The sequence below is a fragment of the Ornithodoros turicata genome, chromosome 6 (assembly GCF_037126465.1).
Source record: "Ornithodoros turicata isolate Travis chromosome 6, ASM3712646v1, whole genome shotgun sequence".
Taxonomy (NCBI): Eukaryota; Metazoa; Arthropoda; class Arachnida; order Ixodida; family Argasidae; genus Ornithodoros; species Ornithodoros turicata.
In genome coordinates this window covers 15,879,824-15,907,660 of record NC_088206.1, presented here as the reverse complement: position 1 = coordinate 15,907,660, position 27,837 = coordinate 15,879,824, and the positions used below count along the sequence as shown (strand labels likewise).

Sequence of the window (27,837 nt, the reverse complement as noted above, 5' to 3'; positions counted from 1 at the left end):
TCATCGGCGAGGGCCTTCACATGAAAAAGGTCAGTGCGAGATGGGTGCCACGACTTCTCTCGTCAGTTCAAAAGCAACAGCTCGTCGTCTGTGCCAAAGAGTTTTTGGAGCTCTGTGAAGAGAACGAAGAAAAAATATTGAAGTCAATTGTCACAGGGGATGAGACTATATGGTGCTCTACTATGATCCCCTTTCGAAAAAGGAGTCGATGGAATGGCGCAAACCAGGAGAAGCACCCCCAAGAAAAGCCAAGGTCACACAATCCACAAAGAAGATCATGGCAACAATATTTTGGGATTGTCACGGGATACTCCTCATCGACTTCAAAGAGAGGAACACCACAGTGAATGCGACTTATTGACACGTATGACACGTACGACACGTTGTTGCCTGCAGATAAGATTTTACCTACATACTTTATGGCGCACATGTGCACGTACGCGTAGTGCGAATGGGCATAAATACATTTTTGATGTACAAAATATAAATGTAATATTTAAACGACCTAAATACTTTCATATATACCTTGAATATGTTGAATACAATTTTCTAGAAAATGTATTTAAATACAAGATATAAATATATGTTTATATTTTGTATTTGTATAGAAGATCTTCAACCCACGTCCACCGGATTGTTGGATTTTCTACTTTTCGACATTTTAAATAGTGTTTTAACAACAATGAATTTAATACTGCCCACTCCTGACGCATAGATATAAAAAAATGAAGCATAGTTCAGTTAGAAGGTGCCGCAAATAACTAAAATAGCGAGACGTGGGCGGAAGCTTGAGAGTAAAACGACGATTTTTACTTGGATTAGTTAACGGAGGCCAGTTAGTTAAAAAATTCTTGGGGTGCAAAAGGTTATATGAAACCAGTCAAGGTCTCCTTCAGAGCCTAATGTATATTTTTCTAAGGACACTTTGCTCTGCTTATTTCCCATATGTTTATTTTCTTTCAGGTCAGCTAATCAATCAATTAATCCGATTTTAGGGGCGTACGTAGCAGCAGACAACTTATAGGGCCATGCTTGGACCATCTTCCTTCTCTCCTTTCCCCGCAACTCCTCCTTCCTCTCCTCTCCCCACAGCTATCACGGACGGGCATACACGGCTGTCGACGTTGGGGGCTCCATGTAAAATAGGTGTTTTTACGAACTCTAAGCCATTGTCAGGGGCCCTTCCAGTACAGTACAGTAAATCAAATCATAAAAATGCTGCCCAACGCAACGTAGTCACCACCATTTACTTGTTTCCGCAACATGCACAATTCACTTGCTACCTTAGTTGCTCATAAGCGAATAAAATAAACATGTGCGCAATTTCGACAAATTCCTCTTTGTATCACGCGATTACTCCTTTTTCGCTTTTTTTTTTACCGGCTTTTGTCGACGTGTTTTAATTGAGTTGCGGCTTTCGTTTTTAATTTTGTGCTTTGTACATCAGAAATCTTTGTAGCAGTTGGCGGAGGGGGTTTTGGTTTTTCAAACCAAGAGTAATGGCTTTCAGACCAAGAGTGTCAGGTCAGACACTCACTCAATGGAGACAGGACTTCCTTGCACTGTAGCTATTGTGGTATTGCTCTTTCCTTCTGTTCATTACCTCATTACCATTCCGCGATTCCTTGGGGATCACGAAATGTACTTTTATCTGCGATAACCACTAGCGCCATCACACGGCACTGTTCCTTTCTCAGCGGATGTGCCAAGGCGCAGCCGGCTTCTTCCCATGTGGCTTTGCGAATCTTTCTCTCTTTTCTCACGGAACAAAGTGTGCGGGACGCACACTCTATCGTGGTGAGTATTTTCATCATCAATCTTCTTAAATCCTTCAAAATCTACTAGGAAATGCACAATGTATGTTAAAAACCTAGTCGGACATATTTTACAGGTTATTTGTTTGCGGTATTACCAGTAATTAACTGTAAATTTGCTCTGTAAGTTGCAGTATGTGTCCGTCGTATCGACACATTCACTGCAAGTTTTGTGAACTTGCACTGCAAAGTACTTTGGTGTAATTGTTAATTCGGTGTCATAATACAGTGATATTTCGTGCTTGCTTTTCTACTTGTAGCCATTCTACTATTACCGATTCCTGGCACTTTACTTTTCATTGGAGTCATCCATGGGCATGCATTATTACATCTATGCAAAACACGTATTCTAAATTATAACCCATGCTTGACGTTTTAACGATTACCCAATCATCACGTATTTTCAAGCCACTGTCAGGACGTATTGGTTTACAAGTTGTCCATGCATCGGTGACTTCACTGGTCTACACGAGGTGTCTGTTTTCCAAACTCAAGTTCGGTCTTAAGTTCATGCTAGACCTGGGTAGTCCCACATTACATAAAGTGTGACTGCGTGCCATTAATAAAGACTCAAACGACTGTATTTTGCCACGAGTAGGATTCTTTTGACGTATTTTAGCTTCATAATTATCTATAGTGCATTGCAGAACAAGTTGAATGAGTCGCACGCTTTGTAACCTGTAGGCAGTAAAATAGCTTGAAAAATGTTTCTGGAGGGATTCTATGGGATCCTAAGACGGGATCCTAAGGAGGAGGATTCCACTCGTTTTCCCTCCAAATCCTGTACCGTATGACGCCATCTAGCTACGTCACGGCCTGTAGGCTATAATTCACTGTTATACAACGTTTGATGTAATGAAGCTACACATTGTTTTGTTTCAGATCCACAGAAATGAGAGCAAAGTGGCGTAAGAAGCGGATGCGAAGGCTGAAGCGTAAGAGGAGGAAGATGAGGGAGAGGTCCAAGTAAATCATCCCTTTGGTGCTGCTGCTGGTCAGGGACCCTATGTGGATTCTCAACAATGGACTTCCACAGTGACTCCTAACTGCTGCGACACCATGTCTCGTGTAGAGGCTGTTTTTGCAGGATGATAGACCGTCCCGCAGGTCTTGATGTGTGAAAGCCATCTGCTCTACTTGTACACACTGTACACCACCGTCGGTTCTGTGCATTAAACATCTGTCACTACACTATTCCCTGTGGTTTGGCCTTTTTCTTGTTTCCCATGGACTGGGGCGTTATGGTACTGCCGAGATGTAGCTGTCGACAAGTGCAAACCTTCTGGGCAACGAATTGCTTTGTATAGATATTTATTTGAACACTTGCCTGATTGTCTAACTTCGATTGGCTGTACCCTATCAACATTATTTGCATTTCTTCTGCGGATTGCTGTAAAATGCAAATGAATGTGAACAGGATGTCTTGTCACATTGGATGTTGTTTAGAAGTTCCAGTATTTCTATTTGGACCATTTTTTTGTGTGGTGATATGTGGTTCAGCACAAAAATATAAAGTGGGAAGAACCATTTACAAGGAGTAATGATGTACTTCCATGTAATGAGCATTGCCATTAACTTTCGTGTTGGCATGTTCCAGACCCCATGTAGTTGAATGTGTAAACTCATGGGGGTGGTGCTAGGATTGGTGTCTTTGACTAATGGTACCAATGTTACGAGCCAGAGCTCCAGGCATGTGCATGGAAACAACTACCAAAGCTGTTGCTGGAGCATTCCATTTTGACCAGTTGAAGTATCGGGAGGCTGCCAGTCGAAGATACCAACTCTCAAATGGCCTTCATGCATGGGCTCATGACAAATCACGGGGAAGTGATGCATTGTGCGTTACGTTATAATGAAGTGGCTAAGGAGATTTTGCATCCACTTGGTAGTGGTAGGTCCGAGGTCATTATGGCTTTTTCGGGTGAATATTGGCACAGATTGCCCTGAAGTTGGCCTGGTACCAACCCCCCATTCTCCCACTCTGTCCAATCCATACATACATATCTGTACACTGGCAACACTGGACCAAAGCAAGTATTTTTTTCCTTGTGTGTCTGTGTGTGTGGGGGAATTCCTTTCTAATGTTAGATTGGGCATGGAACCTGCAGGCACCGACATGTAACAACTTTATTTGATGATTATGATTGGGAGTTTCTTCGCCAGGGGCAATACCCTACCCCAATCGCTGGTGGTGATGTCGGAAATGCAACAATGAGTCTCTTCACAGTGATGACCAAAGTCCTGCAGTGTCCAAAAAGGTCAGCTCTCAATCAGCTGGACTCTCGCCCCCCTCTCGTTGTCAAAATTGCTTGGTCCGTGGCCAAATCTAGCCCACTGACATTTATTTGTTCACAGAACTCTGAGTAGAAGGCCAACCTTCCCCATGCTGGGTTTGTCCTGCTAGTTCTCACCTCATGTTTGAGTTCAGTTCAGTTTCGGTTGTTTTCAGCAACATCTGACGATCAATATCTCTTATAAAACTGGCTGGCTTTAGACAATGGCTTCCTCCAATTCTACAACCTACCATGGCTGAGAACCTCTAGCTGAAAAGTCGATTATTTTAGGGAATTAGTTTTTACATTTTCTCTCGCACAAAATGTCCACCCCGCTGCACAACCCAGCTGCGAGAATGGCATCTGTGCTGCTCGTGTAGATTTATTTTTAAAAAATATGTATGAAATAAAAACAAACACCCTGCATATAAACAATGTGACAAAGCAAGAAAAGTGTGTAAAATCTTAGCAACGAGAATACATGCAGAGTGTGTTGGTTATGTTACAAAATGGTTTGGTCATTTACATGCCCTTGTGTTCCGCAACATGTTTATGATATTAACCGGAATCTTGGTGAGCACGTATGTGCCATATACTCAATGAGACTGCTGCTTAAGATCCTTTGAGGAGGTTGCAAAGCATTGCAGACTGAGGGCAACTGCTGTCACAAAGAAAAAAGCAGAGAGGCAAGGGCATATATTATGGTGGTGTCATGCAGCGGTCATAGGAGACAACTAGCTACACAGTACTACCATTGAGCAGTTTGACATCTCTGCAGAGAAATGTAATGGATGACCAATTAGCATGAACATAAACAATAATGTATTCTGCATGATTATGTCAATATGTGGCTATGCGTTATGGCAAAACCATGATCCCCAAAGTTTAAAATATAATTAGCTCAAAAATGCAGATAACGTCTATCAATCTTTGAGAAGCTACAGAGAAGAAAAAAAAATCCTTCTGGATAGCACAATAATTAGATGTTGCAAGGTATCAAGTCTCGTGAATTGTTGACACTGGAAAATTTATTTAATTTGCATAACTAAAATACTTTTTACAACCACGTTGTAGCCAACCAGTCTGCTTCGTGTAGGGCATCCCTACAGTTAACAATGGATATTTACAAAGCGGGTACTTACAACATTGTCGACACCACTCCGATGCATGGTACACATGCTAGCACTCATACGGTATCCGTAAAAGCCCATTTGTAAGTCTACAAGCTGTACATCCACATATTAGCAAAACTAGAAAAATATGTCCTACGAGATTCTCTGTACACAGTCTTAGCAAAATGTTTAAATATACACAACAGTTCTCACACTTGGCGGGCACTCATAAACGCTGTCAGAAACCTGCTCCTCGAATCTCGAGTCAAAAAGCGCACCGCAAAGTTTCCATCGTTTGCGAGGTGCATCTTGAGTCCGTGCCCGCACTTTCCTAAATCTTGTATTACATCATCTGGCCCATCACTTTGAGTTTGTATCAACATTTCCTCCCACATATGTACATCGTCTACACTTTGCATAGCAAGAAAAACTTGCTTAGCACTAAAAACGACATTTCCGCCAAAGACCGACTCCTGAACTATCACCACACACGGGGGCGTCACCACGCCGTAGTGCACCACTCCCTTTCCACACACCGCATCCTCGACGAGGACACGCTCGCAGAACGCCACCTGACTCGGAACGACTCCGACTTTCGTCGCTGCTTCCAGCGCGCAGCTTTCCATCTCGCCCGCGGCAAATTTTTGTCGTACCTCGACACCGAAGGTGGTCCCGACGCGCACCAGCAAATCCGATGCATCGCTCGGAGTAGACGAAAGAAACATCCGGCTCTCTAGTCCGGTTTCTGAGCCAATCTGAAGCTCAACGTAACTGTGACGTGGCCCGGCAAGTAGCGCCACCATGCTGGACGGAGCAAACACAGACGTCGATTCCATTTCCGGGAGGGCGGAGAAGTCCGGGGACGGGAGCTTGAGGATACGGTAGACGTGGAGTCCCAAACAGGTCCCAACCACGCAGGCAGGTATACAACTGCTGTCACGTGAGAGGAGCATGCACCACGATGCCCAGAAAGGGGGATTGCCGTGCGAGAGGCTCTGGAGCATGTCGAGGAAAGCAGGGTTGCCAGACTTGAGCGCGGACAGCCACTCGGGAAGGATCAGCTCTGCAGTGGTCCCCGAAAGTGAGCAAGGATGAGGAATGTCTTCTTGCGGTGGTGTTAAGTGGATTTCTGACTGATATGTTGAACCCTCTTCTGTGGAATACTGAAACAGCAGTGCAACACACTGTAATGTGCAAGTTTGAAAAAAAAGTACCGTAGAAGCAGAAATTCTCCCTTCAAGCTTGAAATGCAGGGTGTGCTTGTAAACTCAGTAGGAAGGTTAAGTCGACCCAATTAGGTCTCTGTAAGACTAGCTTGGTGGCTACACCTTGCATGATGCTTTGGTGTTATGCTGAAGGCACCCGTGCATTGTGCATGCCGACTTCATGCAGCCAGTTTATTTATTTTATTTATTTATCATACCCTCAGGACATTGCAAGTGTTCACTGCTACCTACAGAATCTACTTATTTTCAAAATGCAAGGAGTTTTTTTGTTGTTTAGGAGTTTTGCCAAGACCTGAACAACAAGCTTTGGGGGTTGCTAAGGGGGGGGAGGAAGATGACATGCCTTGTACTTCACTCACCTCACTAGGCTTGTCATTCTGCAGTTGATTTAGCAGTCTGAGCCAATTATTCCCCCCTATGTGTCTCAGTGCTGCCAGTTGCTTTCGAAACTCACTCACTGCTGGATCTTCCACAATTTCCTCGCACGGCAATGTAGGGCACCCACCTTCTTTTACTTTTGAGGCTTCTGCAACGTCAGCAACAGCACAAACATGTCACACTTGCAAGTACAGACAGGTATGGTTTATAGTACATCAGATCAGTAGAGGCAGACATAATCTTAATAGCGTTAGCTTTTAGTATTGGAAAGTAACAGCAACACATGTTTCCGCAACAATTAGAATACATTCTTGTGGGACACGGGAATTATGGCGCAAAGCTGACAGGGTGGTTCCCCCCTCTCAGACACACACTATATTGGATTTAGTGGATTCGTCCACATACCACAGGGCATGAAAGTGTGGACTCCGACTGTGTATTACCACTTTACTGCAAAACTTGGATATCAGATAGGAAACAACACTGATGCAAACAACTGGGTCACTTAGAATTTTGGGTGAACGGAACTCTAGTTCATGTCTGTAAGCAAAGCTAGGGATTTCATCCCATTCGTTAAAAGTCGCGATCCATTGCAGCAAGAAAGCAGCTTTTGTAGCAGCTGCGAAAATTACCAGGAAAAGAAGAGACAATTACAAAGAAAGAAAAGTACCTACAGACCATGTCCCTGAACTTGGTAGCTGAACGCCAGGATCACCCTTCAAGCGAAGCAGACAATAAGACAAAAGCGAGACGCACACACAATTTCATTACGATAGGCATTGGATTATAGCGACCATGTCATTATCGGCGGACCCAATGAGGAGCCCGTCCGCACGATCCTCTAGGGGTGCTAATCATCGGTCCGCGAGATCTGCATCATGAGTGGACGATGGAAATTTTAATTTTGAATGTGCTCAAGCGAACGCATGATTAGCATAGCAGACGACAGAAACACTTCCTATGAAAATGCGTAGAATGATGATGATAATCAACTTTAGAAGGAAGCATCTCTCGTGGGATATCCACCGCTTGTACAAAAATACTAAGGTAAGCTAAAATATGGAGTACTGTAGAAATTGAGGAAGCAATAACCGGGCCGATGAGTAGCGCCACCGCTAGCCCCCAAATGCAGTGCTGGGAAGGGGTCCGTATGACATAGTCGCTATAATCTAGTAGATCGTGCTTTAATCACAAGAAAGAGATTCTCACCCATCCTCCTCTATCTGTCATGCCATGCCTCATAATCTGTCCTTCTTTTGCGACTTTGAGGGCTCTTAACACAGCAACTGTGTCCAGTTCTTTTGGTGTTGGCTTTTTACAATCTAAAGCAATCTGTGCGAGCATGCAAAAGGAAATTGATTCAAATACTAGTTGAATCACAAGTGGCAGCAATTTAATTTTGCAAAAGTGCTGACACTGCAAGAGATTGTTTCAAAGCTGTCATGCAATAATCACTTATTAATTTTGGCTGTTTCAAGCTTCCTCGTACATCTCCTGCAGTATTTTCATAATTCAGCGCGTCGTAATTAGGGTCTGACTTTTTGGATTGAAGTCCTCGGGAAAAAAAAAATCTCTGGGACCCTCCCAATTATTACCCCCCCCCCCTCCCCATGATCCAGTTTCAGACCAACGCAGGTTAGACCTGTTCTCCCAACCCCAATTGCGTATCAGACAAACTCCAATGTGATGCCATTTGTTTATTCACATTCTCCTTATGGGCATACACTATATTTAGTGACAATATGTATATGCACGTCTGTTGTAAATATTATATGCACGCAAGAATAAACTATGCGAAGCACATCTGACATTACAGCATGTCGTGCTCGTGTCTATAATAATGACAGTAATAAAATAAAAGCCTGTTTGACCAATACATGCAGTGTGGGCCACTTGCTGGACAGAGAGAAAGGCATTCAACCCAAAAAAAGTCAGATCAAATTATAATCATACTTTAAATCAAACGTTAATCATGGACATACACGTAAACCACATTTACAATTTCTGTGTAACACAAAACTTTTATCTTTGCAGCAACAACAATTTAAAATTAAGTACGTATTATTAAAATTAAATTAAATAAAAATTAAATAATTAAAATTACATTTCAAAAATTAAATAAAAATTAAAAACATACCTCAGCAGCCCTAGCTCCAAAAGCAAGGAGGGCATGCGGACGGTAGTCCACCACGTAGGTTACAGGATTGTGGCTTAGATCAACCTTCTCTAGACATGGAAGTGATCCGAGGTGGCCCACCTCCGATATCAGAGTCACCTGATTGTGTGACAAGTCCAAGTCTACCAATGAATACAAGCGAGACAAACCTGCATTGATGAGAGGAACATGCAATTGATGTACACACAATTAATAAGATCAACATGCAAAAGCAAGGAGGGTAGTCATGAACAGACCTGCTAGTGATTCAATGTGGTTTCCAGAGAGTCTAAGACAGCGGATGTTCCCCAGACGTGTGTGCAGTGCTACGAGGCGTCCAATCCGGTTGTTTGACAGATTTAGATCGGACAGTCGAGGAAGGGGTTCCAGGTTTTCAAGTTCCTCTATTTGATTGTTACTCAGGTCTAAGTACTCAACGGAAGCTAATACTCTCTGCAAAGAGAATATTTAACGAACATTTAAGGTACACCTCTGGGTTTCTCGACCCACAAGACTTAAAGGCAATAAATGTGCAGAAGGAATACCGGGGGGGAAATAATAACGCAATTACATAGGGTTTTAAAGAGAATGGAAATACTGCAGCGAGACCATGCTGTGAAGACCGGCATTCTTGACGAAGGCAGCTTGTTCATGTAGCAGGATGATCCTTCATTCATGTATAGTCAACGACTGATTTTTCAGGCTTACAGACCTTTTGGGCAAGACGGTTGGCACCATCAAAAAACATAGAGCCAATGTATTTTGGGGCATTACTTAAAAGAACAGCTCCCAAAAATCTCTCAAAATTGGAGGTGCAGTAAAGCAGAATTCAGATTATATTTTGGACCATTTTGTCGGTGGCTCTGCCGAAGGAAAAAGTTGATTTTTTTGCCACTGACTAAACATTCTGACTGCTCGATAATTCAGAGCTATCCTATATATCCTAGAAGACCAAAAAAATCGGTGAACCACTGTACATGTCTGGTTTCCTTTTGTTGGATTATGAGAAATATCTGTCCTATATATTTTTTTTCATGTCAGCTAAGCTAGTTCGAAAAGTAACGATACAGCTGTCTCTCACGAATCTTTTGTGTGTCGTCTGTCTTTACATGCGTTCTGTTCTTATTTTTTTCTCCAACCTTCTTTGCTTCTTTCCTCGACATGCTGGCACATATGGCAGCTTCCACCGGTATAAAACATCGTATTGTCATATTTCAGAATTGTACTTACGATAGCAGGGTCGATTTGGTGAATTGCATTGTTGCTCAAGTCTGCCCTTACAGTGCTGCTCCACGGAACAGCAGCCGCGACATCGTAATTCAGGTGGTTTGCCAAAAGCAAGGGTCGCAAATTTTGAAGGGACTGGTGCACTTCCATTTCGAGTAGCCCAGGACCAACTACTTCAAATCCGGAGATTCGGCCTTGGATTTCACATCCCCGAATCTTAAGCCGAGAATAAAGAAACAAGATGTGAAGTTACAAACGATGCTAAGTATAGGCCAGGTCCACCCCATCTGACACTCACATGTAATGACTGTAGTGCCTTAAATGGTGACAAATCAAACGCTAGCATGCTCGGACAAATGTTGCTGGTGCCTACAGGGGTGGAAGTCCCTGTGATGTAAAGTTTCCGCAGCTGTGACACAAAGTCTAGTATGTGAGCCAAATCTCGACGCTTGTTCTTCGAAACTGGAAAAGAAAAGAACCGTAACCAAGAGCTCGAATAAATGACACTCGATTTGCAGCTCTCTGTAACTTTGCACTGGCTCAATTGTAGGAGCTAGTCAGTCACTCACCACAGGTGGGCTCAGCAAGTTTGAGTCGTTCAGTTAAGCAGTGAAGCACTAAGGGTGTCATGTGAAATTCTTCATCTTTGGCTAGTAGACTTTCACCTTCGTCAAAAAGCCTTTCGGCCAAGTCATCCAAAATGGTGTGCACCTCCTGCAAATCATGTTCGGTGCTTAGAAATGAAAGCAAAACATTTTTTACAACCAAAAAATAAATAAATTATACCATGGGCTATATTTATTAGTGCATAAAAAGCGATAAAAAAACCCAGTGCGAAGGGACATAAGGGGAGTGCATAAACTTTCCCCATTCTAGAAGAGGAAAGCAAAATATGTGACAGTTAATCCAGCAAAAATGGTTGTGTTATGTCAGTTACAAAAACTAGACAGAGACTACACAGCATATTTTGATTTTGAACATTTGGTAAACCCTGAAGTTTCTTTTTTATTTTGGAACTTGATCTGAACCTTTCATGTCTTGTGCTATCAATGCCAATCAAGATGTTGCAAGTCAGCCATCTGTGGAATGCTATCCTAGTTCGTCCACTGCTATTATGATCAGATTGTACAGATACAGGCTTTATTGAGACTTATAAACCTAAATATCACATGATAAATAACAAACAGATCCAAAGAACTGCTTCCCCCGAACAGAATCCGCCGCCCCACCCCCTCTCAAAGGGTCTGGATCAGCCCCTGACAACAGTGCATTAGCCATGTCCATAAAAATTATTGAAATTGTGTAGCCTTCACTACTCATTGCAGTTCAGTGGAACGCACACGGTGTCTGTGCACTCACATATCTGTGAAAGTCGAGGAACTGTCCAAGCACAGGGGGCGGGACAGAGAACTGGTGGACCAATGACTGAAGGTACAATTCGAGCTCAGATTGGCGTTGCTGAATGAAGGCTTCAGACTGGTTTCCAAACAGCTTCTTTGGTGGAAGGAGTGATTTTGCAACATGATGTGAACTTGTCAGCTATAGAAAAGAGAAATGGAAAAGTATCCATACATAGAGTCCATACTTCGCATGTCAAAGGAAAGCGCCCCTTACTTTTTCATTAACCTCTCTAAAGTCGTTGTACCTATGTTTCACTGTCCAGCGGTAGGGTGGTACACTAACTTGTATGATATATGCCTGCAAATGGTAAAATGAACATTGAACAGGAGCAGCAGCAGCAGCAGCAGCAGCAGCAGCAAAAAGACGTCACTAAAGAATTGCGAAACATCATCAAAAGAAACGTAACAGCAAAAGGGATTTCCCGATTATCAACGAAATCATTCTTATCACAATTAATCAGTTAACAGCCTGCTGCTGATGGAGCATCCCACTGCAAGCTAGGTCGGAATGTGGGCGGCTACTGTCAAAGCTGTAGTTTATCCTTTTTTCCAAAGGATACTCTAGAGTCAACTTTTGAACAATGTAGTTAACTTTCCATCCTATTTATTTATTCTTTAAATGTACCAATGAAAACAGCGAGGAAATCTTCCCGTTCGCTGCGCTTCGAATACAGACCGTGAATCCATCGCCTTGTTCCCTTCCTGTAATCTTGACTGTTTCAGAGGCTTTCAACCAGCTCTGAACAGGACGGAATAAAGCCATAGCATTTCACTAAAAAATTCTACTGACACAAATGTTTCACCGCTTCGCTACCTAAACGAAACCGCACGAAACTCTTCAGTGACACTCACGGATACAAAGTTATATCTACCGCTATCCTAAAGCGACACCAGCGACAGCGACGTGTTTTTGCGCTTCGACGCAGGTTATTTCCTTGAAAAATTAATTCCCATATTGATTTTGTTTCCATACTAGAAACACAAATAACCAACTGTTAGCATTAAAGAAAATAAAAAGCTGTTGTACTACAATTTGTTAGGATTAATTTATTTTGCTTTTTGGTCGACGCGAAGGATAATGGGTATTATTAGCCACCCTTCTGCGGTTTACACATAGCTCGTCGACTGGTTTATGTTTCCTGTCTTCAGACGTGAGCCCAATGAGCACAGTGATGTGCGGTCGCGTTTCTCTCAAAACGTGCTAGCGTTCTCATCGTTTTTCGACTCTCTGAAGTACTCCTGACAAAAACTTCGTGTCCTTCGGCGCCTCCACAAGTTTTCAAAGTGAAGCGTCTGTTTTGGTCCGTTTGCTCATACTGACTATGGCGACGCTCGAAGACCGCATCCTCGGAGAGAAACTTCAGTATTACTGCAGCAGTAGCGAAAGCGAAGACGAATCCAGTGGAAAGGGTAAAGAAGACCCCGAAGACAAGCGGCCGAGCAGTTTACGAAGTTCTCGTTCTCCCGCCCGCCCGGAAATACGAGAATGGGAGGGATCATCTGTCAATGCAAGTAACTTGAACTTGTGTCCGGAAAGATGTGAGTTTCAGTTGGTTCCTTTCTTCGCTCCTTTGCAGACCGGTCCCAAGGGTGTTCTCAAAGATTGGCAAAGGTTTAAGCAACTCGAAAATGAAAAGAGAGAACAGCAAGAACGTGAACGGTTACAACTCATCAAGAAGCTGTCGTTGACATGTAAATCTGATGTAAGATTTGAATATTCACGTTGTGATACCATCGTTGTGTGTGCGTTCTTCTCATACCTTTTTGTGTTTTTCTTTTTTTTCTTCCAATTTTTCAGCGTGATGCGGAAAGGGAAAAGGAAGAGGATGTTGACAAAGACTTACAGGAAGTTCTTGAAGACGACTTTCTCAAAGAATACATGCGAAAACGGATGGAGGAGATGATGACAAAAACAATCGCAAAGTAAAGTTCAGGTTTCCTGCCTTGACAAAAAAAAAAAAAACATGCTTAACGAGCACATATGCTTCTCTTCATGTGCCGAAGCACATCAGCGTTTCTGAGGGCATCACACGTTATTTTTGCAGGCCAAAGTTTGGGAAACTCCTACGCTTGAAAGACGGCCAGGAATTTTTGGATGCTGTCGACAAAGAAAAGAAAGGCGTTACTGTCATAACACACATCTATGCAGACGTAAGAGACTTGGCACAAGCTCAGTTCTGCAGCTCTTGCGTTGCTTGGGGGGGGGGGGGGGGGAAGCAGCTGGAGGGGTTTCTTCTACGTGTTAGACAGCGAGCAAATGCAAGGGAAGACGTTGGAGTGTCAAAAAATTACTGCATTTGAGATCTAGGAATATTTTTGCAAAACTGAATTTTTTTTTGTCAGAAGAGACAGCATTGTAGCATCAGTAAACCCAACAATTTTTTTTTTTCTGTAGTTTCAGGAGCACTGTTAGAAGAAATGTGGGCATAAAAAAAATTGTATAGGATTTTATCAGTATGCAATGGTCCAACTATGGTATGATACACATTCATTTAAGGGAGCTATTTTTGCATAACAAACAACCATATTAATGATCCTACATACTAAAAAGTGCTTTGTTCATGTGCTGCTACTGATGATGATGCCTGTGTAGGCATTGACATAACTTTTAACTTTGTTTTCTCATCTAATGTCAAGTCGGTCTATTTTACTAATACAAGCTCTTACATGCTAGTAAAACACACTGGTAGTCATATGGGTACCTCACAGAAGATTTGTTGTACATCCTTTTAGCTTTTAAGCTAACACTTCCCTTTGATAATACTGTTCCATGTACCAATGCCATTTCGCATCCAGTATTACCAGTGCCAGTATTTTGCCACAGCTACTAAACCCTCCGACGTCTAAGGTTATAATATTCTGTTGTGTTTGTTACTATAGGGCATCCAAGGCTGCGAAGCTATGAACGGTTGCCTTCAGTGCTTAGCTGAGGAATATCCTCAAGTAAAGTTCTGCGTCGTCGAGGCATCATCTGCTGGAATGAGCAGACACTTTGTAAGTTCTTTCCGAAAATAATATTGCGTAAAACCCCAAGAACGGTTGGGTTGGGTTGCAAAATAGTCATAAAATGTCCATCTCATAAGTCAGCTATAATTGACGTATGCATTATACAAACATTGGAATCCTGCAGGAGCGTAGTGGGGTCCCTGCGCTTTTGGTGTACAAAGATGGGAGCCTGATTGGGAACTTCGTGAGGCTGACGGACGAATTTGGGGAAGACTTCTTTGCTGTTGATGTTGAATCCTTCCTCATCGAGTAAGTCATCATCCACTGGCATTATTATCAGCTCACTGTCTTGTTTTGTTATTTGTTAGATATAGCAGCAAAAATAAGACAGGGAAGAAAAACATACGGGGTATCACATGGAACGAGGAATCTCTGGACATCACATGCAAACTATGTCCAGTACAAACATTACTGTTTGCACACCCCTAGGGAATAGGTGTCCAAAAATGACCTTCTGTTCATTGAGCTATCCCTGCATTTGGTCAGTCCTGTAGATTACTGTTTGTTCACGTCTTTGTGTGCACAGTGACATAGCATTTTGCAGAGCTGTAGGCCACCAAAAATGATTTCCAAAAGTACTAATACCATTCGTGAAAAGCCTACCAGTCATTTTTCCCTTTTGTCGTTTGTCAAAAGTAACCAGATTGGAGCATGGACAGAGGCTTGGATGCTACTCTATGCCTAGACAGAGCACAAAATGCAACTATGAGTACTGCAGTTAGATTATTTGCTCTTTCCTTCAGATAGCATATTACTATTTATTGTTATAGGGTTGTCTAGTCCAAGTACAGGAATTAATTGAAGTTTATTTTCTTTGTCCTGAGCTATGTTTAATCTAATCAATACACGGCCCTGGGAAAGCACAGATGTTGAGCATACACTTGTAAGCGTAACAAGTAAGAGCTAGGCTTGACCCTGTAAGCCTTTTGGAGATAAAATTTCCCACCCGTTGAGCCAGGTATTGTTTTGGAAATCCTGCTTCATCTTCACTGCAGTAGATTCTCTCTTGGTGGCAGGTCCAGTCCAACCGTACTCAGGAGAATTAAACTTGAAATTGGAGGCACGTAGAACAACTACAAATATGACGCACAATAAAAGAAAAACAAAGGTGCCATGACTAATGATCCACTTTGAACATTGTTCTTTGTATTCCTCGTGTATTATCAAGATCTTACTTTTATTGTGCATTCCTCAAAATATTTGGGGATTTGTAAGCCTTTCTCGTACCCACTGGTAGAGGTGATCGCCTGGTGCGGGTATACGAGCTGTAACCCGCAGGTACCCACACAGTTTTGCGATTTGCGGGTAGAAATTCTGTGTCGCTCTGGGTTGCGAGTTAAATACGGGTGTACCCAGCACAACGTCCGCGGGTAAACCTGCATTTCCTGTATCCACCGATCTAACCTTTCGCCACTTTAACTTAAACATTAATTGCAGTTTTCAGGAAGTAAAATACCTGAAAAAGTAAAAAAAAAATTTCATATATCCTATGGTCATATGACCTTCACCGGAGCAGCACCTGTGGTTTTCACTTATATTGTTGTCAAATTCTGCATCGAAGATTAAGCGAAAGAGCATGTTCTCATGGAAATTCCTCTGGTTGCTTTCAACTCAGCTGCATCCGGCAACACACAAGCTGATAATCCCACAATATCGTGGAGAGATCGGACAATACGGGCTGCGGGTAAAATGTAGGTGTACCCGCACGTGTGTCTGCGGGTACTAATTTACCTATCCCGTGCTCACCTCTACCAGACACTTGCCTCCAAACTGCAGCTGTAAGCTGTGTTCACAAATGTACATACACTTTGCACTACCTGGAACAATATGACAACGAGATGACAGCGCATTCATTTGTTCTTCTAGGCATGGATTCCTGCCAGACCCAAGTCTTGTACCATCACTCGCGATATCGCAAGCGGCCCCAGACAACGACGATGACAGCGATTTCGGAGTGGACTGAAGCACGCTCGCTTCGCAATTTTTGTACTTATTCCTGTTCATGCATGTGTTTATATTGCTCATAGTTTTATCTTTTGCATCAGCTCTGTGACCACGGTGGATTTTTTTAGCCGCGCCACATTTCTACAAAAAAAAGGAACACGAGAAGAAAAAAATGTTGAGCCATTCGCTTTATGTTCGAGCGTAGCAAGAAAAGTGTAAAGTTTCGGCCATGCGAGATGTTGCTGCCAGCATCTTTGTGGGGTGAAATAAAGCTTGGGTCTGACGGTGAATCTGGCTTGCTGAATGTGACTTCAATATATGGGCATATATGCTGCGCAAGGTGGTCAACTGTCATGCGCAGCTCCTCAGTTTCTCTCTCTCCCTTATTGCCAGCAGAGCTACCTTATTGGTCCATCTCCCAAATAAGGGGGTAACATCTCAATGCAAGGGGCACATGTTTTGTGAGCGGATCACCATGCTAGTCTACAAATAATGTCATAAGTCACAAAACACGTCACATGGTTTCTCCAAACTTTCCACAGATCTTGGCATACTGCGTACAACAAACATATTTATTGCCCAAAACTTGGATCGAAGAATCCTAGTTTGACAAAGCACAGGAGCAATATTGCAGTTGCAACAATGATAGCAGCAGAGTGTAGCAAAAACAGTATAACATTCGTAAAAATATAGTGCACTCTAGCAGCAGCTATCTTAACAAGGTTGTGACATTTTACCCTAAGTTATGCCGCGTGAATATAAGAGATGGTTGTCTGTAGCCAAGGCTATGACTTCTACCCATATGATACTCTGAACTACTCTCCCTCCCTGACTGTTGTCAACACCATGCCAGTATGGCAATCACACATTCGAGAAGTTACGGTTCACAAAGTTAAGTGCCTCAGCTACAATTTCTCTGGCTTCGTTTGACGTCTTCCCCGTTACATTTGCTATGCTTTCCACGAGTGAATCTGCATGTGCAACAACTTGAAAATCTCTGGCAAGCTTTTCCTCCACAGCTGGGCTCAATGCAAAGGCGCGTGCCCTATGTAGCAGACGTCTATTTCTTCGCAAAACTTCCTCGATGCGAAACAGCCCGTCTTGCGGAACCCAGGCGTAACTATTCGTCAAGCTTAACAGGGTCCAATTGCTTTCCAAGTAATCCGCAAGGACCATGTGCGGAGGACTTCTGCTGACCGAAAACTCGGTCGAAGCATCGTTTATGATGAGCGTGTGAATATTTCGGTTTCTTTTCAACATGCTTCCCAGCTTCTCCTCCGCGTGGCTGTTGAGCATCTCACAGTGCAGCTTGAGCTCCGTAATGCTCTCATTTATTGCCAGTGCCTCCATGACATCATCAAAAGTCGAGGACTCTCGCACTGCTACGGGTATGTCGACCTTCTTCAGGGACTTTGTCGTCCGCAGAAGTGTTGCCAGTGCAGGCACAGCGACCTGTGGCAATTCATCAATTTCCACCTCAAGTTCTGCAACCGAAGCACTCTTGCACATGGCTTCGAACAATGCCTTAATTTCTTCACCCGCCGAATGCTCCAACCAGGGCACGACAACTTTCCGAATCTTCTCCGAAGTTGGTATGATGGACGCCTGTGCGTAGATCTCCTCTGGGCTTTGGTTCATTTGAATCCTGCCAAATAAGCCACGCTCTTTGATGTAAGCTGCTAGAGTTTCACACTCCTGTTTCTCGAATTCAAAGCAGTTCCTGAAACTTAGCTCTCTCAAGGTTGTGTTTCGACTTAGAGCATCGAGGATAAGCTTGGTACCTTCAAAGCCCACGTAAACGCACTGAAGACTAAGCTGAAGTAACTTGGTGTTTGCAGCAATCCCCTCAGCTAAGGCACGGGCACCAACGTCGCTGATATCCGTGAAGCTTAACTGCCACTTGAGGACTTGGAGCGTGTTGTTAGACTTGATCATGTCTCCAACTGCTTTCATGCCATCATCTTCCAAGCTATCGGTATCTAGGTAAATTTCCTGGATGCTCGTATTTTGTTTTAGAGCATCCGCCAGATACACGTATACAACGTTTTTTATCCTCGTCTCGTTCATAGTGACAACTCTCAACGTTCGGTTGCTCGCTAGAGCGCCGCAGATGATTTTGAGTATTCCATCATCAGCATCCCAGTGGTCTGATAGGTCGAGCTTTGTGATTGTCCCTGTCGTAGTTAGCAAGGAAGATATTGCCACAGCCAATTGTTCGTTGAGCCCTTTTTTTGTTACCGCCAGTTCGGTCAGATTCTGCAGTCCTGATGCTGCGTTTCTCAATAAGGCTGCGTTTCCAGCAGTTAACTCCACATTATCCAGTCTAAGAGATCTAAGGTGTCTCGCGCTTTTCAGCATTTCGACCAGCATTTTCTCCGAGTTGGACGACAAGACGAGCCCCTTGAGTGTCAGGTGCTCCAGTGTAGTTACAGAAGCAATGCCTCTCACTAGTGGTCCGCCATTTTTCGGATCCTCCGGTACGCCGACCACTTTCAAGGACTCCAAGCTCGAGCAGGCAGAGAGGGCCGCATTTATCAGTGACGCGTACTGGATAAATGAAAGGTGGTCTCCGATTTCCAGGGATTTCACGCAGGTATGGTATTTCAGCAGCCGGTAGAACAAATAGAATCCCATCTCTATATATTCTTCATCTCCTGACACATGAAGAAAAGTGTTCATTGGTCTCAAACGAGCTTTTCCAGGTTCATATTCGTCGAGCGCGTACCCTATTTTGCTGAGTACGCGGTTCCAGGGCGTCAGATTTTCGAAGATCCAGTCGTCTCCGTCAGAATGTGGTAGGCCTTCAAACTCACTCATTCTTCCTCGGAACTTTTCTTCTAAGACCAGCGGATCAATATTTCGGTCCCATACTGCAACCATCTCAACGTCTTCGCTGCCGTTCTCTTGAACAGGACTTTCACAATCGACTTCCATGAGTTTTGCTTTTGCACAAGTTCGCTTCTAATCACAGCAGTTCGCAGACGACAGCCACGGTGAACAATGCCTCCTCCGAACACATATCAGTACTGACTCACGCTTTTCTAACGTAGTTCACTACGTAATGTATTTCATAGCGCTATCGTGCAGCATGCAAGACATGCACCAAAAAGGCGACCTCTTAAATTGATAACTGCAAGATCATCGGAGTGCAATATGTTGGCAATAGTTGGAGACAAACAGTTCGTTGTGAGGTGGGTCGATAGTGAAGGTTATGCTGGTTATGCACTGATGAAAACAGGCGACTATGACAATTACATTTCTACATATAGCGCGCAACGCAATCAAGCGGGCGGTAGCCGACGAAATATTAGTACCGACAATTACCGCGGAGCGTCGCCGTCGCCGCGTCGCCGTATTCGACAGCGTATTTGCAGCGCTTCAGCAGCGGGCTCGCCCAGCTCACGTTCAGCGCAGAAATAGCAGACGAGCATTACCATGTTGCACATTAATATGCGCACGAAAACGTAGCCCAGAGGAATTACAGTATAACGTTCACACATTCCAATCTATCGTAAACAACGCATATTTCGCGCCGTGCACGAGCCAAGTAATCGAAATAATGGGAACTTTACGCGGGCAGAGCATTCCACCCCCGTTTTCCCTCTCCCGAATGCACTACAAACTACAATTTCAGCTAGCAGGTCTTTAACTCCAAGTACTAGATAAAAACAATACTTTCACAAGTCTACCTGGATTGGCATATCTATCAACCAGCTGATTTTTCTTTGGTTATTTGCCTCATATTCCCTTATGACTAACATTGCAAGTTTTGAATTCCAAGTAGACAAAACCAGTACTCTTACAAGTCTACATGGACTAGCATATTAGACACCCAAAACTACCTCTTATCCACTGCCTCTCAGCACAGTGACATCAAACCCCTAGTAGCAAGTCACACTTCCACACACAGGTCCAGGGCCTCTCCAATCACAGATGGTGCTGCAGGCAATGCATATCCAACAGTGATACTCTCAGGCCCATCTACCCACCTCATGAGAGATCACAGTGTCCTGTACCTCAGAACATCACTCCCATAGAAGCATCACTTTCAACACACAAGCAAAGGGTGTGACTTTTATTGCAGATCATTTCATTAAGGTAAACCACAGTTTCACAAGATGAGCATCTTTTTATCACAGCAACGTTGCGTTCACCTCTCTTTACGTCCCCTTCTCTTCATAGAAGAGGTACATTGGGGACAGAACCACTTTCCTTTGGGGGGTTGAGAGATTCCAACACATGGGTAGTGGAACCATTCAAACGGGCACTGCGCAACATTTAATGCCATTAAAATGTGACCGCATCACTCATTCCATATGACAGAGCAAATTTGGTGTCTACTTACATCGTCATTGTCGCAGGCAACCATGTCTCCATAGGAGACCTGATTACAGATACAGTATCTCGGCTCGTTGGGATCACAGTTCCAATCCAGCCCGCTGGCACCACCTTCGTCCAGTAATGAGGAATCGCCAGAATCGTCTGCTACTACAGGCTGTTCCATTGCCACCACCGCTGCCTGGTGGCTCGTTCGGGAACTTTGTCTGTTGGGAGACACATACTTTATGTAATATCACGTTCGGCTAACTGTCCCGTGGCTGTGTCTACTAGATTACAGCGACCATGTCACCATGTCGCATTGTACAAGCGCTGGATGTCTTTCTAAAGTGGATCATCATCATCATTCTACGCGTTTTCATAGGAGCCGTTGCTGTCGTCTGCTACGGTAGTTGTAAGTCTGCTTCTGCGCGTTAAAATTTCCATTGTCCGATCATGATGTGCATCTCGCGGGCCGATGACTAGCGCCCCCAGCATATCGTGCGGACGGGCTCCTCATAGGGGTTGCTGATTATGACATGGTCTCTATAATATACTAGGTTGTTGCCCGGATAACCAACACATAAAAAAAAAAAAAAAAAAAGAACAGTTGGCAAGTATAAGCAATGAAGTAGGAGCAGAAATCGTTGCGCAGTCAACTGCAAAACATAAATGTTTCTTCCACGACTCACTTTTTTGATGACCTCTTTGTCTCCGGTGCAGGTGAGTGTGCTGGAGGTGTTTGTGCTAAGGTTGGTGGTGGTGGTGTTAGTGAAGTGAGAGATCCAATATCCTTCGAACCCATTGTGAACTCTCTCGATGTGAGACTCTGAAGGGATGCATTGATGGCCTCGTAGCTCGCTTTGAGACTGGCTGTGCGACGCCCCTGTTGCATCTGTTGAACAGTCGACACGTTAAGACACTCGCCTTATTCACACCATCAATTTGTTCGCCACTGTTCTGTCTCGATCCTGTCGTACAGTGTTTGTGCATGCCAAGCATGGAATGTCCCAAAATACTGCTAGTACCACTGGTGAAATTACACAGTCCACAATTATGTGCATATATGTTCGAATAATCATTTTAGAGACATTTCTTCGACTGAACGTTTGAATCTAGAATTCAATATTAGACTTGGAATATGAATCGAATACGCAATTATTAAGGCCCCTGACTTTTGGCTGTTCCCGAATTCATAGTGGAATCCTTCGTTTCACACGGAATTTAACGGAACCCCTTATTTGTAGGGGGGGGGGGGGGGGGGGGGTGTTGTTCGAGTTATCGAATTCGAATCGAACAACAATCACTGGAAGTATTCGATTCGCGAATTGAATACCCAATATTCTGGTTTGCGAATATTCGACTATTCACCGAATATGAACGACACCTCCCAAAAGTAGGCTTCCCCTGATGCTTCCCTCCACGAGGTCAAGCCTGCTTTACGAAATGGTGCATGCTGCAGGACAAACACAGACAGATTATAGTTTAGCTTAAGATAACGTTAGTCCAAGTTTATTGTGCATGCTTCGCCTGAGGAAGGGGCGGTGTCCCTCCAGTGTGCAGCTTAGCGGTGGCACTGGGGATTTTGATTTGATGTCTGGGAGGTTGCCTTTAAAAAGTTAACTCTTAAATAATGCCTACAGCCCAGGAACAAAAAGGGTGTCCTAAAGATGTAACTTTCCCAGGTGAGACAAACACCCTCTAGCAAAGAAGCTAGAAGGTGTTAACGACAAAGCTGAGGCAGGACACCAATTTGTTTGTTTCACAAGTGACCTGTGGATGCTCAGAAACAATTGCAGCCTATCTGTGTAACATTGCACTGCCTGATATAAAATTCTGAAATCAAGATAATTATCCCAGTATGCACTGACCTGAAAAGCAGGAAACACTATCATGTAACACTAAAGAGTAGGGGCCCACAGGGGAATTACATGTATCTCTTGTGACAGTTAATGCCAGAAAAATTACACTAAAGCCATGGGCTAGAAGTTTCAAACTTTTAATGCAAAAAGCATGTATCGTAAATTCCTTCCTATAAAGTCCCTATAAACTCTGTAGATGCTGAAAGATCTTTCAGGAGGTTTTGCAGGTGACAGAAGGCATTCTTTCTCACAGGAGAACACAAGATCCAATTTATGCAATGCTGAGCCACAACAGTGCTTTCAATCTAATTTTATAAAATATTTTTTGTTCCCACATTATCCACGAAAATGAAGTGTTTCCCGTTCCAAGCAGCTAGTTGAGTCCTTGCCACGAAATATCGTGGAATCTACAAGTTGGTGCTGCAGAATTTTGAATTTGCCGCAGCAGAAATCCAGGGGCCTTAGCAATTACGTATTCACGTTAGCATTTGAAAAATCTGAATATCATCAGAACGTGTCCAGGAACCACAGACACCACAGCAGCGTGCAGCAAACCAAAGAAAACTTGATGGCGAGAGAACGATGTGGAGAGGGAGCAACCTCCTCTACTTCTCGAGAGACCCCCCCCATCCTTCACAGTCGCATGCCTTGCAACGCGCGCATCTAATGCCCTATCAGTTATGCCTGGATAAACGCACCGTGTTCTCACTTTAATGCACACAGAGGCCAAAGCTCTTGAAAATTGCACCTTTGTTTTCAATGAAAAAAAAAATGAAGAAAAAGTAATCTTGCTTCTCGATTTTCAAGCATTTTACCAGCATCCAGAAGAGACGTTTTCACAGCGATCGTGATATCCGTCCTTGGATATCACGGTCGTGTCATCACACGTATTCACATCGTGTTTAATTGACCAAGATTGTGTATCTACTGTGCTGTCCAAGGTTGGACCCCCTTCTCAGAAAAACCCTGGATCCGCCCCTGGTGACATCGATGTCTTGTTTACATGTACTTCAATTAATGAGCTTACGGGAGTCGTAATATCAGACTTATCGTTATATCGAAGATCGTAATAAATGGGCTCGACTGTGGCAAGTCTCACCTACCTGTTGTGTAGCAGCAATCGCCTGCGATGCCGCTGCAGCTATTGCGTTGCTGCCTGATCCCAAGCTGTAGCCAAGAGCGGGAGAAGGAACCAGAAGCCTCTCTGATGCCACCTGGGAAACGGGAGCGGGTGACACTGCAGCTGCCAGCGGCTGCACCGCGACAGCTGGACTGGCTTGAGATGCCCCCAGTGACGCTGCCAGTGCACCCCTGGCCCCTGATATTCCCCCCGTGCCACCCAAGGAACCTTCTAGGATTGGTCTGTCCGTTGCTTGCCTCTTTTCTGGAGGTAGCGATGAACTGCTCAAACCTGATGACGTGTACTTCCGTTCTGCAGAAAATGTGTAAGTCTCGCATTCAGACTAGCACTTTGTGCGAAGTATGAGGCGTTGTTTGGGTGCGTCACAGGGCCTTGGGTGTGGCTTTAACAAAACCAAAGCTAGAAAATGCTATATGTGAAGGTGTGGTAGCCCAGGCTTGCATCACCGTAACGTTGCAAAGTTTGTTTTTGGGGTTTTACCTTCAGTGACACTGATGCAAACCTGGGGTAAAAACAGGTTTTACCATGTCCAACTCCAAAACACGAGGCTATATACGGGGTGCTCAAAATTAAGCTCTCACGAGCGCTACGCAAACAGAGCAATGACAGGAAACCGGATGATAACTTTACGTTACTTGTGTAAGAAACAGGTGCTGCTAATTATGTAGCACCTGTTTCTTACTCAAGAAACAGAAAAACAACAGCCAGTTTTCTTCTGTTCGCCTATTCATAAAGTGCTAATGAAAGCTTATTTGCGGCTGCTTATCTAGACTCTCGTGTATGTTTTGTATAACCACGTTCCATTCATGAAGGCAGACACAAAAACACAAAAACGTATGGCCCGTTCATTTGCTCCCGCGAGAAGAAGGGAACCTACTCTCAGACTTGACGTTGTTGGTGGCAGGTGGCGGCTTGTCGAGCTCCAAGGAGCCTGCAACGAGTGAACGGTGCAATCCTGCAACTGTGATAAGCGAGGCAAAAAAAGTAAATTCAACCTCTCACCCGATACCTCTCTTACCACCACTCTCTCTCTTACAGGACTTCTGTACAACATCACTAAAAATACTGCCACACGTGCTGTGAAACTCTGCTCGCTTACGCCTTTCTAAAATTTCCGTAATGCCCGCATTGTCCGCTTCCAGTTCCATTTTGAATTTCTGCAGTTCTTGGTCTAACCGCCTTAAGTATCTGTCCACCTAAAAAAAGACCATCCAAATGGTGGGTCGCAACAAAACTGAACACGGTGCTTAGTTGCGCAAGTGCTTACCAGATCGTAGATCTGGTTGGCTATTTGTACTTTTTCGTCCGCATCTTCTAGCGCCTTGTAGTAGTCCTGAAGAAAAAAACAGAAAAAACATGCAGTTCCTGAATGACAATAAATCAACCACAATAAAAAGGGTGCACTAACTCCTGCAGTTAAGAAAAACCCTGCTTCTAGCTTTTCTAGCACTCCAGAGCTTGGCAACAAAAGCCATGGCTGGTTGACGAGGGTTTGTCTCCTTTATGTCCACAATGCCTCGCACTGTGAACCGTTCTTGACATAGGGGTAGTCTGAAGTCATTTCCCAGGTTTACTAACGTCCAGAGTTTTCCTTTCACATTTTCTCTGAATCATGCTTTCCCCTCTCCTCAGAGTGGAGAAGAGTGCAAAGGGTACGCAGATGACACACAAATTGTCCTCTTGATAGCGCGGCTAGTTGTTGCAACGCAGACAGTGAGAGGGAAGCAAGCGAAAGCTGCCTTGTGACTCACTGTCAAAGAACATCCAGAGTTGGAGACGTTCACGTTGCCAGATGATCGCAATATAATGTCGTCATCTGCAAGTTCTATAGCACAACGGTTAAGTTTTTGCAAGGCAGCTTCTCATTCTTTCAATGAGCATGTCGCTTACCAGCCATCGCTTTTTCTCAGAATTTCCGATATTAACTCAGTTGTAACAAATAAAAGACCAGAAACGCTGAATCCTCTGAAAGAATACGCGGCTGTAGAGTATGTACCACTGCGCCCATACACCATGTTGCAAGCCCATTGGCCTAGACTGTGCGCGCGCTCCGATTGGTCGAGAAGGTTTTGAAATCGCATTTTGTACGCGCGCATGTGCGTACAGCGTCTCGGCCGTTTCAGCATAGTTTCGAAATAGCATGGCATGGCTGTGTTCGGTGGTGTCAATCGACAGAACAGTTTGCAGAAATATGTTCGCAGATTTATTCATGCGTTATTGTGAGTCTACGCGTGTTGTGCTGTTCCTGGACACAACTATTATCCCACAAACAATTTGTCAACTGCGGTACTGGAATGCTTCATGAGTTGGAGCGTGAAGAACAAGTTCGGCCGCCGTTGGATTTCGAGGACTGTCAACAAAGAGACGATTACGTGCCACACAAGCACTTTTCGGTTTGCTACAATTTGCCCCAAAATCGCTTTAGTTATTTTGAATACCGAGTAATGGTGGCAGGCCTGAAATCCAGTAGAAGTCGATGGTAGCCAGGACCGACCGAAAAGCCAGCCAGACATGGAGGCTCCTGATTGGGCGACTGGTTGTGCATAATATCCACGTCGCAATTTCATTGGTCGTGTGCCCAGTGTTGTGTGAATTATCTCAAACTATGGGATCTATGGGGAGCCTGCTTATATCATACCATGTCACTGGAGATGGATGTAATGTCTCTGGAATAATGGTAACAGACCTGTCTTATCTTGTCAAAATCTTGCTCCCTCTGTTCGGGTTTCATTTTCTTGACGTTGGCAAAGAACTGTTTGACACGTTCGTCCAGGCTGTCCATAGCATCTGTCGTGGAAAACAACCCAGAACAACACATTTGTGAAAGGGAACAGTAAGAATAAAATATCCCCAGCACACAGATCTGAAAGCTCACTTTGAACTTGTAGATCCATTTCTCTCATCTCTGTAAATCGGTCACGAAGTTCTTGTGGAAGATGTTCGATCACTGCACAAAAACGAGCCCACAATGAATTCACCTTGTCAAAGAAAAGGAACAGAAGCACTTTATTAGGGAAAAAAAAATACTCACTCTCCAGGTAATCTTCCAAGTACAACATTCTGGCAGTCTGTGAAGTCTTTTACTGATGAACTGAACAGATCGTAAGATTAATATTCGTGCAAAACACCTAAATTTTACAGAGCCATCGACAGCACGATGAGACAATCCAATTCCCGCATGGTCTCGCAGGGTTACAAGTGAAACACGCGCCTTCATATTCGACCATTGTTGTTTTCGCTTTCGACAGCCAATCAGAGCGAAGGACAAAAGTTAACTTCACTGCCCATAGTCGCCATATTGTTTTCTAGCGAAGGCGCTAAACCTAGAAGTCCTTGACAAAATCGGCTGCGTTTATTAACTCTACTTGATCCAGCAGCAACACAATGCAGTCACAAATAGTGCGCGGTTCATGGTGAGCACTCACAACCCCATAGGAAATAAGGAAGGTTACAAATACGACGCTACCTTATCAACTTTGCAATGCCCGTCGTCTACGCAAACAAAACGCAATGGCGCCTTACAGAAAAGTGTGAGTCAGGATCAGGGCTGACTGAGGGCGCGTTGCTGTAGGTGGCGCGACAGGATGTTACCAAATGGTGCGCTTTCTTTCTTGCTTTTTTGTATCACTTACGTTAGAGTGAGGCAACGAGGTGAATTCTGCGCAGCGAAAGCAGTGGCTAGTTAAGCAGCAGTGGTCAAAGCAGCAGAAGGAGGGCCGGGGGTTGCAGAAGGGAGAGCTTGCCGCTCGACGATATTCGCGCACCCGTTTGGAATACGTCTTCCCTTCTGCGAAGAAGAAGAAAACATAGAACGCATTGCGTAACGCAGATTAACAGAAAGCTTTCTCTTCCTTCATGGTGGCCATTTATGGTCGAGATTTATGCGATTTATGTATCATGCTCTCGGAGAACTGTCAAAACGATTTCTCTCTGTAACAAAAGTGCGCTGGAGACTGTCCGTGTATTCACACGAGCGACATTC

The 27,837-nt window shown here is 44.0% G+C and overlaps 4 protein-coding genes and 1 long non-coding RNA gene across 8 annotated transcripts; 2 read left to right on the top strand and 3 right to left on the bottom strand.

The window, feature by feature from the left end:
• The first annotated feature begins 1,701 nt into the window (after positions 1–1,701).
• Positions 1,702–3,008, top strand: LOC135399254 (uncharacterized). The gene is made up of 2 exons (XR_010424231.1): positions 1,702–1,797; positions 2,697–3,008. It is a non-coding gene; the product is annotated as an uncharacterized LOC135399254 (long non-coding RNA).
• A 2,087-nt stretch (positions 3,009–5,095) lies between these two features.
• LOC135399253 (nischarin-like) lies at positions 5,096–12,444 on the bottom strand. The gene is made up of 12 exons (XM_064631079.1): positions 12,262–12,444; positions 11,800–11,883; positions 11,545–11,724; positions 10,755–10,899; positions 10,484–10,647; positions 10,189–10,401; positions 9,216–9,411; positions 8,941–9,128; positions 8,013–8,135; positions 7,474–7,519; positions 6,785–6,951; positions 5,096–6,362 (listed from the first exon to the last, which is right to left on the bottom strand). The coding sequence occupies exons 1-12, from the start codon at positions 12,346–12,348 to the stop codon at positions 5,409–5,411; spliced, it is 2,547 nt and encodes an 848-aa protein (XP_064487149.1). The 5' UTR covers positions 12,349–12,444; the 3' UTR covers positions 5,096–5,408.
• Positions 12,445–12,674: 230 nt separating this feature from the next.
• On the top strand, positions 12,675–16,825 carry LOC135399252 (phosducin-like protein). The gene is made up of 7 exons (XM_064631078.1): positions 12,675–13,093; positions 13,163–13,288; positions 13,384–13,508; positions 13,631–13,736; positions 14,466–14,579; positions 14,716–14,840; positions 16,458–16,825. The coding sequence occupies exons 1-7, from the start codon at positions 12,908–12,910 to the stop codon at positions 16,552–16,554; spliced, it is 879 nt and encodes a 292-aa protein (XP_064487148.1). The 5' UTR covers positions 12,675–12,907; the 3' UTR covers positions 16,555–16,825.
• Positions 16,826–17,086: 261 nt separating this feature from the next.
• LOC135399251 (NLR family CARD domain-containing protein 3-like) lies at positions 17,087–19,847 on the bottom strand. The gene has a single exon (XM_064631077.1). It carries the CDS (start codon positions 19,467–19,469, stop codon positions 17,397–17,399), a length of 2,073 nt encoding a protein of 690 aa, XP_064487147.1. The 5' UTR covers positions 19,470–19,847; the 3' UTR covers positions 17,087–17,396.
• A 748-nt stretch (positions 19,848–20,595) lies between these two features.
• LOC135399250 (inhibitor of growth protein 3-like) lies at positions 20,596–27,622 on the bottom strand. 4 transcript variants are annotated; one of them, XM_064631075.1, is made up of 11 exons: positions 27,488–27,622; positions 26,887–26,946; positions 26,731–26,802; positions 26,542–26,642; positions 25,123–25,188; positions 24,955–25,051; positions 24,733–24,816; positions 23,818–24,146; positions 21,545–21,747; positions 20,881–21,079; positions 20,596–20,802 (listed from the first exon to the last, which is right to left on the bottom strand). In XM_064631075.1, the coding sequence occupies exons 2-11, from the start codon at positions 26,912–26,914 to the stop codon at positions 20,686–20,688; spliced, it is 1,296 nt and encodes a 431-aa protein (XP_064487145.1). In that variant the 5' UTR covers positions 26,915–26,946; positions 27,488–27,622; the 3' UTR covers positions 20,596–20,685. The 4 variants fall into 4 exon arrangements, with proteins under 4 accessions (XP_064487145.1, XP_064487143.1, XP_064487146.1 ...); XM_064631073.1 differs by lacking the exon at positions 27,488–27,622 and adding an exon at positions 27,322–27,412; XM_064631076.1 differs by lacking the exon at positions 27,488–27,622 and adding an exon at positions 27,322–27,412 and having other exon boundaries at positions 24,733–24,786.
• Positions 27,623–27,837: the final 215 nt, after the last annotated feature.

Excerpts from the sequence above, each read along its gene's own strand:
- LOC135399253 (XM_064631079.1), bottom strand. The coding sequence starts at position 12,348 with ATGGCTTTATTCCGTCCTGTTCAGAGCTGGTTGAAAGCCTCTGAAACA. Across the intron at positions 10,648-10,754 it reads ACTTGCTGAGCCCACCTGTG|TTTCGAAGAACAAGCGTCGA; the intron begins GTGAGTGACTGA and ends TTTCTTTTCCAG. Across the intron at positions 9,412-10,188 it reads ACCAAATCGACCCTGCTATC|AGAGTATTAGCTTCCGTTGA; the intron begins GTAAGTACAATT and ends TTCTCTTTGCAG.
- LOC135399252 (XM_064631078.1), top strand. The coding sequence starts at position 12,908 with ATGGCGACGCTCGAAGACCGCATCCTCGGAGAGAAACTTCAGTATTAC. Across the intron at positions 13,509-13,630 it reads ATGACAAAAACAATCGCAAA|GCCAAAGTTTGGGAAACTCC; the intron begins GTAAAGTTCAGG and ends TTATTTTTGCAG. Across the intron at positions 14,580-14,715 it reads CTGGAATGAGCAGACACTTT|GAGCGTAGTGGGGTCCCTGC; the intron begins GTAAGTTCTTTC and ends GGAATCCTGCAG.
- LOC135399251 (XM_064631077.1), bottom strand. The coding sequence starts at position 19,469 with ATGGAAGTCGATTGTGAAAGTCCTGTTCAAGAGAACGGCAGCGAAGAC.
- LOC135399250 (XM_064631075.1), bottom strand. The coding sequence starts at position 26,914 with ATGTTGTACTTGGAAGATTACCTGGAGA. Across the intron at positions 26,643-26,730 it reads AATGGATCTACAAGTTCAAA|ATGCTATGGACAGCCTGGAC; the intron begins GTGAGCTTTCAG and ends TTTCCACGACAG. Across the intron at positions 21,080-21,544 it reads ACAAAGAGGTCATCAAAAAA|ACAAAGTTCCCGAACGAGCC; the intron begins GTGAGTCGTGGA and ends GTCTCCCAACAG.